Below are 11959 nucleotides of genomic sequence, written 5' to 3' on the forward strand. Positions count from 1 at the left end.
ATTAAGCTTTCTCGGCTGCACGACTTCTGCAGGCGTCTTGTTTCTTTGTTTTTTTTTTGTTTTTTTTTTCTTCTAGTCACCATCATAGTATTGCTTTCATGCTAATGCAATTTTCTTGTAATAATTTAGCTAACTTTCACAGCAGCATGGCTACAGCCATTGCTTCCATCTGCTTTTTTTGACCTTGCATGATTATGCAAGGTCATCGGAGCGCCGCTCTGGACCATCTGGGGTTTTGACCTGCAGGCTGTATGTTTGACACCTGCTATAGACTGGTCATGTGACTGGTCTGGCAGCAGGCAGACACACAAATGGACTCCTTGTTTAAAACATAGTGCGTGCGTGCGTGCGTGCGTGCGTGCGTGCGTGCGTGCGTGTGTGTGTGTGTGCGTGTTCATGCAGTCCATTGGCACCACTATGGATATACAGAATCAGACTTTTTTTTTTTATATCCAATGGGGTGAAACTGTTACTCCTGTGTTCATTTGTGAATACATGAAAGCATGATTATCACCAAATTGCATTTGAGAAAGATGCAAAGGTTTTGCTAATCATGCCATACGTCTGCATTTGTGTAACATTTTAATTCAAACAAAACTCTTGATGTTCATACCTTTTGGACGATGCTACCAAGACAATGATGCGTTCAGGCACAATCAGAACACTTTGGAAGAGAACACTAACTCTTGGCCCTTCTTAATCTGCCATTGTATAGTAATGCTATTATTGTACTTATCCAGTTGATACCCAATGTCTTTGAATGTGTTTGAGTCACCATTTCTGACATAGAAACACAGAAGTATCTCTGAGGTTTCCTTTGACAACACTTCTTTTTTGATTTTTCAGTTATTTTTTTATTCGTGCAGGTGGTGCTCTTAAATCACTCTGGCCATGATAATCTCTGTCTGTACATACTGTAAAAATATATAACCTATATATATATACTTGAGCTATGTTTTAACATACTTTGTGTGTATTGTACAGTAGTTCTATTTCTGCATTGCCTGACCCATGTTCCTAATGTAAATATAAATATATGATGTATTTAAATACAAATGGGAGGGAGACGTTGCAATTGTGGCCATCCTATAATATATCTGTACATTTTAAGGAATTATATTGTTGTTCTTTTACTCAAATGAAGATCCCAGGTTTAGTAAGAGCTTGGAAAACATTAGGGAATGAAAAGATTTTTGCAGTCAATTGATAATTTTTGTTTTTTTTTTTTTAGTATTGTTCTGTGAGTTGCTTTGGGCGGTTCATTTCTTTTTAATTTTGATTCATTTTACAGAAGTTCTGCAAAGAATTGAAGTGTAAAAACTTGGTTTATAGCACAGTGATTTCTCTAATTGGTTGGAGCAGCAGTTTACCTGAAGCAGCTAAATGCAGAAAATGCATTGTACTGTTGAAATTGCTCAACCCATTAGCTCTTTCATGCTCTTATTGACAGTTATTCAAAAGCCTGTCTATGATAGTTAATTAAGTTGAGATCATCTAGTTTCATAGAAAAAAAACTCATTTGAATACATTGACAAGGGTACAGACAGTCAAACTATAATGACTGAAAAGTTTCCGGGTGCAGCGATCAGAACAAGGAGAATTTTTTCCCAAATGAAATGGATGTTGGGTTTAGTTGCGTGAGGCGGCACATCAATCAGACGCTCCTTTGCATATTCGGATGTCACAACTGTTCTCTTGTAATAGATATAAATGCGATCTTAATGAGGTACTTGCGCAGCCCTGCAGACAAGATGGCGTGGCAGCTGAATGTTGATGCAGTTGAATGTTTGCCTGGACGTGTGAGCGTGAAATATTTATCTCTCACTGTCTTGGAGCGAAACGATAATCATTGAAAGTCATCTTAAGGTGGACTCGCTGAAAGGCCCCAACTTTGGGCCATGCAGTGAAGCCATCAGACCGTGATGTTCAGTTCATGATGGATAGTTGGTTTACACATTTGATATTCTCCTTTTATTGTGCGTATTTTTGCTTGTGAATGTTAATTTAATATGTCATGATGTAACATTAATATCCTTCCCCCTTATGGGGATCCATCATGTCTTAGGTTGTTTGAAGTGAATCAGTTATGGACTTTATCCTTTACTGACACAGTATAATTCACTGTGTGTCACTTTGGAAGAATCATGCTGCCTGCTGGTTTGTATTTGTAACTGCAGTTGTATTCATTGCTTCTTCATGGTTCTAATACCTGAACTTAGGCTGAGCTGGGGCTGCGGTGTCTGTCTTTAGAAAGTGCAGTAATGGTTTGTTGTTTAAAGATGTATTGTACTGACAAAATTTATTGGAAGATAACCTTTTGTGTTTTTTTTTTTCCCCCAAAGATGTGTACTATTTGAGTAAACTTCACAGCCATATATAAAAAAAGAAAAAAAGCCTCATGTCTTCACTGTACAAACAACACTTTTGTGAAGTGGTTAAATAAGCAAAAATGTTTCAGTTCAAACAAGTTCCCATCAATGGAACGAAAACATTATTGAATGGACACGTCAAACACTGATGATAAATATATGTAAGGATGCCCCTGGTTGTGTTTCAAGAATATGTCTTGAAAAGAGAAGGAAGTAACCTCCAGCTTACATTCATCCATCTTCTGTACTGCTTTAACCATGCTGGCGTGTGGGCGGCTGCAGCTCATCTCAGCCAACTGTGTGCAAAGGGAATCTAACAAGCAATAATGTAACATACCTTCCCAACAGACCGTTCAAATATTTGAGAGAAATTATTACATTATTGGAGTAGCATAAATGTAAAAACTGAAGCCAATACTGTAATCGTATGCTGGGCGTAAGGCAATCCATTTATTTTCAGATCTTTCTAGTCACCATATGATGGACTGTGGGAGAAACTGGAGTACCTTGAACAAAAGAGGGACAGCATACAAATCCACACCTCCACCATGTCTTGACCAGTCAAATAACCAGCTACCAGATCTAAAAAATATCTGCTTTATCCTGCGCGGGCTTGCAGGTGGTGGAATGACGAACGTGGCGGCAACACTGGACACATGGCAAACCTGCACAAAACTCAGAGCAGAGCTACACAACAATCAGCGCTCTAAAGAAATGTAAAATGTCCAGAGAGAAAAAAAAAACATGATGAAAGCAGGACAGAAAGCCACAATAAGCAGATGCCAAATGTCCACAAAGCATCTGGCAGTGTTTTCCAGTAGATGAAGCCCACTCAGCCCACCTTGCTATGAAGGTATGACAGAACTGTTTGGATAAAAGGTTACGTGACCTTGGAATAATATTTTTCATGCTTTTTTTTTTCAGTTTGTATGTCCAATTTGTTGAAGTGGACTAATGAATCAAACTGCATTTGGATAACCTGAAAGCTTCAGCTAGAGAATACTGCATCCAAATGCAATGTCTTCACAATGCCTAAATGGAAGTCATGCCACTCGATGGAAATTATGCCTCTGTTGCGAACCGACTCTTTTTAATTTACCGTGCAAGCTGGTTGAATATTTCAGATTAAGGTTGAAACATCGCTGTGAGGAAATTGTAGAGAAATGGAATGGAGCGTAATACAATAACAAGCCAAAGTTTATTTATAAAGTGCTTACCTCCGAGCCAAGTGCCATCTGAGCAGGTGCATAAACACCAGAAAACACGAGGACATAAAAACAGACACGAGCGAGAGACGAAACATTCAAATAATAGCACCATTAAGTTAAATCGGATAACAGACATAACTTGGGGGTGGGGAGGGGGTCTGTCTCCCACTCCAACTAGAGCTAATTAAATTTTTTACTTCTTAAGGATTTTAAAAGACGATAAGTGATATTTCTGAAACCACAGCCACAATTAGATGTCCATGAAGCCAGATTGCTGGTTTTTATGGTTCCCTGTTCACATTTTTCCAGATTTTACATCTACAGAAGCAGTCTGGTTGCTATTTGCTTTCAGCGTTGCCATTGAGTTGTTGGGAAATTTATAGCAATTTGAATTGGACTGTGTGACTGCATTGGAGCGTTGTGTTGTCTGTTGGAGCATCATGGAGGTGAGAATATGGAAAAGTCATCCACAAGGAAAAAGGAGTAGCTACTGCTGTCCAATCACTGCACCACGAGAGGCCCGAACACACTGAACCACCACTGACTTCCCCAGATTAGCACTTAAATAGTCTTTCTTTTCATTGTATTTGATTATAACAGCCATACCTCATAATGTGAAATGCATAAGAAGTCCTGTGTCATGTGCATTGTTGAAGTGAAGGTTCATCTTTTGCACATTTTATGCATTTATTTGACAGAAACAAAAATTACTGCATGTTATTGGAAAGAATCCAAATAAAATAATAGGAACGTTACAAAAATTACATATAAGTTTTTTTTTTGTTTGTTTTGTTGGAACAGCTCAGAACTCATTCGACGTGCCCTCCAGCCTCAGGACAGAGACACTCCCTCAGGGAAGGACTGACTGAAGCCCCGCTCATCTCAAGCTCCACTGGGAGGGGACGACGCGGCGGCAAGCCCCCTAAAAAGTCCCTAAAACTGAGTGAAAGGACACTGTACACTTTGTTTTGTTTTTCTGTCCGGTTATTCCTGCGCAGAGGTGATGCTGGGGGTGGCCGGTATGCCGGGCAGGTAAAGAGTTTTTATTCCCAGTCGCTAACTTCACTTCCGTCTAACAGGCTGTTAGCTCGGGAAGCTAACAGGCTGAAGCTAACGTCAACGTAGCTCGGCTAGATGCTCACTTGTTTTGAAGCCCTTCGTTTATGTCATTTGTTTTGATTTTATGCACCGGTTTTAATGTTTTGTTCACTGACAATACACAGAATTGTATGTAGCTGGTTAACTGTGAAAACATTGGCAATTCTCACTGTGAAGTTAATGTTAGGAATCGCTAACAGCTAGCTAGCTAGCTGCTGGCTGTTAAACCATTTCAGGTGTCTCGTAAAAGTTTTTATTGTATCACCAGAGTATTTTCTTTACCCAGTTTTAAAGTCTTTCCTGGACTCTCATGTACAACGGTGCTCTCTCAAAGTTGCCTAAGGCCGACTAATTATGAAGAGAAAAAAAATGTGGAAATTAAGGCCAGCACATTAAATGAAGTTTGTTTAGATTAGCTGTTGCAGTTTCAGAGAGGATCTGGCCTCGGGTAACATTGGCCTGGCACATAAAACTATTGATTGGCTAAAAAACATCACATTTTAAATCAAGTCACTTAATCGCCTCAGGGTTGTGCAATATAACTAGAAAAAGGTAAGCCTGAACAAAAGCGATTGTGAATTAATTTATCCAGATCAGACATGAAGAAAGTATTTTCCAGATGTGTTTATTATCATGTGATGGTCGATGTGATTGTCACTCATTGTTAATATATGCATGTGTATGCTGATGGAAAAGATTTTCATCCCCCCCAGACATCGACACCTCCTCTCCTTTACCAAATTAGGCGATGACTTAGCAGTGAGTAAGAGTCTTAGTGAGTCCTCATATTATTTCCATTCTGTGTGGCGACAGCTGCAGAATCCAGGTCTCTGCAGCTGATGTAGGAGTTATGTGAGAAATGATAAACACCAGCTCAGCCTTGGAGTGCACCAATTTGTCATCCCTGAATGACAGGAGCCTGTGAGTTCACTAATGCAACTGACATGTGTTTTATTGTCTCACGCAACAGCATGGCCAACGCCCTGGCCAATGCAGCCTGCGAGCGATGCAAGAGCGGCTTCGCCCCGACCGAGAAGATTGTCAACAGCAATGGAGAGCTGTATCACGAGCACTGCTTCGTGTGTGCACAGTGTTTTCAGCAGTTTCCTGATGGACTCTTTTATGAGGTATTTTAGGCACCTTTATTTCATTTCCACAGTGATGTGTCTTGCTTTCTGCACCGCATGTGCAATGACCTCTTTTCTTTTTAATGCGGTCAATTATCTGAACGTTCCTGTTTTCAGTTTGAAGGGAGAAAATATTGTGAGCACGACTTCCAGATGCTCTTTGCTCCTTGTTGTCACCAGTGTGGTGAGTATTCTAAAGCCTCATGTGGTTATTTGGTTTGACTTTTCTTGTACGCTTGCAAGTGGAGCAGAGAAGTCGAGAGTGAATCACATCAGCACTTATTGCTGTCATAGAGGAGCTTGTATAGACTTTTAAGTGTGCATTTGTATGAACTTAGAAAAGTTATTGTGAATAGTTTTTTTTTTTTAAACAGCTTTGTCTTGGAACTTTGAACCTAAGTCAACTAATGTGACACTAATGGTATTTATTCAGTTCTTACGGTTACAAACATATCTGTGTTCATTTTTCAGCCTATGGTAATCAGGCCTTTTTCCCACCCTCTTGTGTGCATAAATCCATTTCTGAATTATTGTCTGCTGAGCATTCATTTGACAAACCTTCCTCAAAGTTCTCCACACTCACTGGAGTTTTAAGTGTACTTTTATTTACAGCTTCCCACTTGTGTTTTGCTTTACCCTTGATGCCTCTTATATGCCACTTGTTATCTTAATTTAAATACTGCTAGACTGTGTCCAGGGAACGGCATACGTCTAATTAAATGAAGTGGATGATTAAAATGCATTCAGCACTGGCCTTGTCTTAAGTGTCATAGAGAGAACACTAGAGGAATCGCTGTACTACACTGTTGTAAAATGATGGAGTGCTCATTAGGAACTCCTGCGCAGTCACGAAAAAAAAAAAAAATAGCATCCAGTATCAACGAATATTGGAGAAGTTAAACTTCGGCTCGAGCTGATCTCTCTCTGTCGTGCTTTCCCTCAGGGGAGTTCATCATTGGCCGCGTCATTAAGGCCATGAACAATAGTTGGCACCCCGACTGCTTCTGCTGTGACATTTGCCAGGCTGTGCTAGCAGACGTGGGGTTTGTCAAAAACGCTGGCAGGTAAGTATCCCATCTTATTCCAGTCTTAATATAACGCCGTGACAGGTGGTTACACTCGTCAGGCTTGCTGACTTGCTCACTTTTGCGTTCTAACAAATGATGGGATTTTTAGCAGCTGTGATGGGATTGTGCCAGGACGATGTTTGAAGCCGCGGGATGTTTCTCGACACCCCCTAAATTTTGTTCTCCTCCATTTACCCCAGGCATCTCTGTCGCCCGTGCCATAACCGTGAGAAAGCCCGCGGCCTGGGCAAGTATATCTGCCAGAAGTGTCACGCCATCATTGAAGAGCAGCCACTAATCTTCAAGAATGACCCCTATCACCCAGACCACTTCAACTGCAGCAACTGCGGGTGAGTGTTGCCACTTGGCACCATTATCCCAAACAGACAAACCTCCCACCAGCTTTGGAATTTGTTTTGCGATTCATGCAGAAATCCTCACTGTGATTATGTTTTCTCATCATTCGATGTTCACAGGAAGGAGTTGACGGCCGACGCCAGAGAACTGAAGGGCGAGCTCTTCTGTTTACCCTGCCACGACAAGATGGGAGTACCGATCTGCGGCGCCTGCAGGAGGCCCATTGAGGGGCGTGTTGTTAATGCCATGGGCAAGCAGTGGCACGTTGAGGTTCGTCAGCGACGTTGAGACATGACATTGCGTCTCATATGTATTCAGACGTTGTTCTGTTCCGAGTTCACTTTAGGAACTGTGAACATTTTTACTAATTTCTAACAGAAGTGAGAATGGACACAGTGAAATGTAGTGGTTTAACTCAGCCAGATTTTTATGTAGAGGTCCACAAAAAGCGCTATTTGAACAGACAAAAGTGAAGAAGTGCAAACAAATAGAGAAGTGAGTGGTTCTGTGAAAATTCATATTGCAGGTTGGACTGCAGGGAGCTGACTCTCTAAGAGACTACTGACAGCTTAATAATAGTGGACAGAAGTCCTGCTGGCTACCTTTTTATTGCTCATAACTTAAATAATACAGCCCTCACACACACACAAGCAGACTGAAAGCCTTGAATGGATATCAGATCGCTATTGTAGTTTATTTCATTACTTATGCACGGTGAAATTAAGTTCATTAAATAAGCCAATTTAGAAGCAAAACCTTGTAAAGTAGCTAATTTGAGTCAGCAGAGAGATGTGTGCACTTTTTTAAAAGATTCTTCCTCCCGAGGCAGAGCGCGGCAGATCAAACTGCGTGCTGGTGTGTCTGGAGGCGGCCGAGTTTTGTGCTTTTCAAAAAAGCTCAAGACTACCAGCAGAGTGTATAGCAGTCAATTTAATGCTAAAGATGGTAATTAGCTGAAATTAATTTAGCATGTTGCCCCACTTGAGGAATTTATCTGGCAAGCGGAGGAGTAGAAGTGTTTTAAAATCAGCCTGGGCACATCGCAGTGAGCTGTGGCTCCTTTGGACGAGAGACTGCAGTGATTTTGTAAACAAAGTAGAACAACAGCGGAGCGTTCACATTGTGAGCGCTTCTCCTGTGGTCAGTTTCCAAACTTTGACAACATGCCTCGGTCAGTGCCGTAAATATATTCATGCCTTTCTCATGTAATATTCATGCTCCTGACTGTTTAGTGTGAACAAGGCAGTGTCCTCTCCATGTGCGCTGGCGCCTCCTCCTCCACTTAGTTTCACATCCCTTCATTAGAGCTTCTGTTAGGTCTCTCTTTCCCTCAGCAGCATTTGTTTTTGTTTACAGCATTTCGTGTGTGCCAAGTGTGAGAAGCCTTTCCTCGGTCATCGCCATTATGAGAGGAAGGGCTTGGCTTACTGCGAGACTCATTATAACCAGGTAAGAAAAACAAAACAGCCAAGTGAAAGATTGGCTTTGGAGAACGAGCCAGGCGTCAGAATATTAGTGAAGTCCAGGACGCCGCTCCACCACATAAAAGATTTTGTTTGCCGGGTGAATCCCTAATCTTTGTCTCTCCCTCCTCAAGCTGTTCGGTGATGTGTGTTATCACTGCAACCGTGTGATTGAAGGTGACGGTGAGTGTCAGTTTGATGAAGCTCCTAATCGCCGGCCCGTTTGCAGCCATCTACAGAGAAGTGCTGTGTGGCTGAACGTTTGTAATTTTCTTCTCCCCCCTCCAGTCGTGTCTGCGCTCAACAAGGCCTGGTGTGTCAGTTGTTTCTCCTGCTCCACCTGCAACACAAAGCTCACTCTCAAGTAAGCCACGCTGCTCATTTTCCTCTCTCTCTCTCTCTCTCTCTCTCTCTCCTGACTAATCACATGCAGCGCCAGTGGCTGATTGTTTTCCTCTCAACTTTTCTGGAACACTCTTCTCGTCTTAACACTCTCCTCCAACATCCCCCCACCCCCCCCAACCCTCCTCCTCTCCCCTCCGTCTTTGGCTCTTTTCCTTCCCCCTCCTGTTTCCCTCCCAATTTTTTTTCCCTCTTACATGCTTCACTTGCTGCGTCTGTGGTAACTCAGAGATAAGTTTGTTGAAATTGACCTGAGGCCAGTGTGCAAGCACTGCTATGAGCGCATGCCTGAGGAGCTGAAACGCCGCCTGGCCCGACGTGAGCGCGATGCCAAAGAGCGCAAGAAAAAGCCCGCCGTCTGTCCGTAGAGTTATTGTTCTTTACGAGTCGCCGCAGCGTCAGTGGGTTGGTGCCGTTAATGCTTCTCCCCCGCGTCCCTCAGTAACGGCATGCCAATAGCCCTCATCCATATTTCAGTGGTCTTGTGTGATGTACATTGTAAGCACACCTTTGCTCGTGAAGGGTTCGTCTCATCACTTATTCAGCCGATGGTTATTTTCTTGATTGGTGGCATGCCTGGATGTGTTTTATTCGCTCAGCAGTCGTCACCTGTTAAAAGCCCCTCGTCTTTTTTCCCCGTCTTTGCAGGAACAAGTTTGTGGAGTTTGACATGAAGCCCGTTTGTAAAAAGTGTTACGAGAAGTTTCCTCTGGAGCTCAAGAAACGGCTGAAGAAGCTGGCAGAGTCGTTGGGACGAAAGTGAGCTGAAATAACGTGCATGCGTTTCTGGTACAACTTCTGAGCCCGGCACTATACTAAGATGTGTAAATCTGGGATCCGTGTAAGACACACACACACACCACTATGGTCTTGTTGTAAGCACGAGGAGCTTGGAGATTTCTTTTGCTGTTTTTAATATGCAAATGCTTTTTATTTGCAAACATTCCTCAGTAATCCAAATGTGTAATTCTTTGTGAGGCGAGACATATTGACGTTCCACTTTGTCGTCCCTCCACCACCAGTCTAATTGGCAGCTCTTGTGTGTAAACACTTGAATTTAAAAAAAAAAAAAAAAAAAGATTGTTTGCCGTCGTTCTTAAGTTCCACCTGTGCCTTGAATATATGAACTCTGTGTATTAAAATGCAAATAACAGTGAAGATGTAACTTGCATAAATGTGTAATTCTGTTAAGCCTTAGTGTATCTGTCTTAATTAGAATATCTACTGAGAGCAGAGTTTTATTAAGTTTTTTTCACCTTGAGCTTTCATACCTCAGTGTGATTAATTACAAAGAAACCACTGTGTACTTTAGGCGTATTTTAATGGTGCCTTATTCTTCTTAACACGGAAAAATAAGTATTATGTCTCAAGGAAAACTCAGTTGAGCTACACCTGGAAGAAAGCCTCATCTACTAAGTATTGTGCGTTAATAAAATCAAACCAACGTTAATATTGAATGAATGTTTGAAATATTTAAAGTTGAGAGATTCTGGTGTCTCCAGTTTAATCAGCCCAGCAGGTCAGATATAATTCCTCAGGTAATTATTTTAGTCAAAGGAAAATCACCAGGCCACAACCGGGGCTTGTAATCTTAGGAGAAATAATGCCTTTAGTGGATTCTAGTTATTGAAAAGAGGCGAAATCCCTGAGGTATCCTGTTAGTGTGAAGATGTTTAGTATTCTTCCCGTGTGTACGGCTGTGTAGTGTTATTGCTCATACTGTAAACGCCCGGGGCTTGTTGGTATATTTTTAGACAAATTAACATTTGCAACTTTCTGAGGAAAACAGTTCAAAGGAGTCCCGATGAACTGAACCATCATCCGGGTTTTTAACAGGAGAATGCTTTGATGTTAAAATATCACTAATGAGTCAGCGGATTGCTCGGCTCATTTGTAAACAGGCGATTGTGTTAAAAGAGGAAAAAAAAATGTACTTGCTTGGACGAGCATTTCTGTTAAACACAATTCTTGTTTTCAAAGTTTACAGAGCTGCATGAAATGGGGAAAAAAAGAAACATGGATAGTGTTCAACTTCCTGCTGGATGATCAATAAAGTTTCCCTGAACAGATCATTGTGAATGAATTTCATGTTTATTGTGTTTTCAACAGCATTGTGTAAATACCACAGACGCAGAAAGACACACTGACTAAATGTGTTTGAGTCACTTTATGTCCAGTATGAGTAATGTCGTCACACCTTGTTTTCGACATTCACGGGTTGAAGTACAAAGTCAGTGCAATGAGAGGCAAAAAAGAAAAAAAAATCTGACATGAAACTGATAAATTCACATTAATGTTGGTCCAAACTAATATACCAAACACTGATATTACATATGCTTCCATGTCCATTCTCTTTAGAATGAATTACACAATATATTGCATTTTGAATAGGAACAACCTCAAAACAGGATCTATCCTGTCTCAAAAAGTTTGTGGATATTTTTAGACACAGTTTTTAACTCCTCAAACAAATATCCCAGACTGAGTATTGTTTCTGACCACCTTTACAGGAAACGGCGTTAAAATGTTCAATGTATTCACAAAGGACTTGCTTGGAGATGACATAGACGCAATTAATTTTTAATCTGAGCAGAGTTCACCAGGAAAATCCGATGCATCGTGATAAGATAATAGAAACATCAGTGGGGCGGTTCTTATCTGTGAGCAGAAAACATGGGGCTGGATCCATGAGGAGATTAGCTTAGCTTTGTGTATGGACTGGGAGCGAGTGCAAATAGCCAGCTTTGCTGTGTTGGAAAGCGCTAAGCCTCTAAATCTGCCTAATAATTATGTTGTGTCACGCTCATTTAACCCGTGGAAAAACAAATATAAAAACACCGAGGTGTGGCATATGGAAAGCTGTGGCTG

General features: G+C 41.4%; 1 protein-coding gene across 3 annotated transcripts; it reads left to right on the forward strand.

Moving 5' to 3' along the window:
- Nucleotides 1-4456: 4456 nt before the first annotated feature.
- LOC115386130 (LIM and senescent cell antigen-like-containing domain protein 1) lies at nt 4457-11006 on the forward strand. 3 transcript variants are annotated; one of them, XM_030088356.1, is made up of 11 exons: nt 4457-4609; nt 5646-5802; nt 5920-5986; nt 6746-6866; nt 7070-7219; nt 7346-7496; nt 8583-8675; nt 8824-8872; nt 8978-9053; nt 9321-9458; nt 9740-9815. In XM_030088356.1, coding segments are annotated over exons 1-11 (1032 nt in total). In that variant the 5' UTR covers nt 4457-4580; the 3' UTR covers nt 9741-9815. The 3 variants fall into 3 exon arrangements, with proteins under 3 accessions (XP_029944216.1, XP_029944207.1, XP_029944222.1); XM_030088347.1 differs by having other exon boundaries at nt 9321-9496; nt 9740-9808; XM_030088362.1 differs by lacking the exon at nt 9321-9458 and having other exon boundaries at nt 9740-11006.
- The last annotated feature ends 953 nt before the right edge of the window (nt 11007-11959 follow it).

The sequence above is a fragment of the Salarias fasciatus genome, chromosome 1 (genome assembly GCF_902148845.1).
Source record: "Salarias fasciatus chromosome 1, fSalaFa1.1, whole genome shotgun sequence".
NCBI classification, from domain to species: domain Eukaryota; kingdom Metazoa; phylum Chordata; class Actinopteri; order Blenniiformes; family Blenniidae; genus Salarias; species Salarias fasciatus.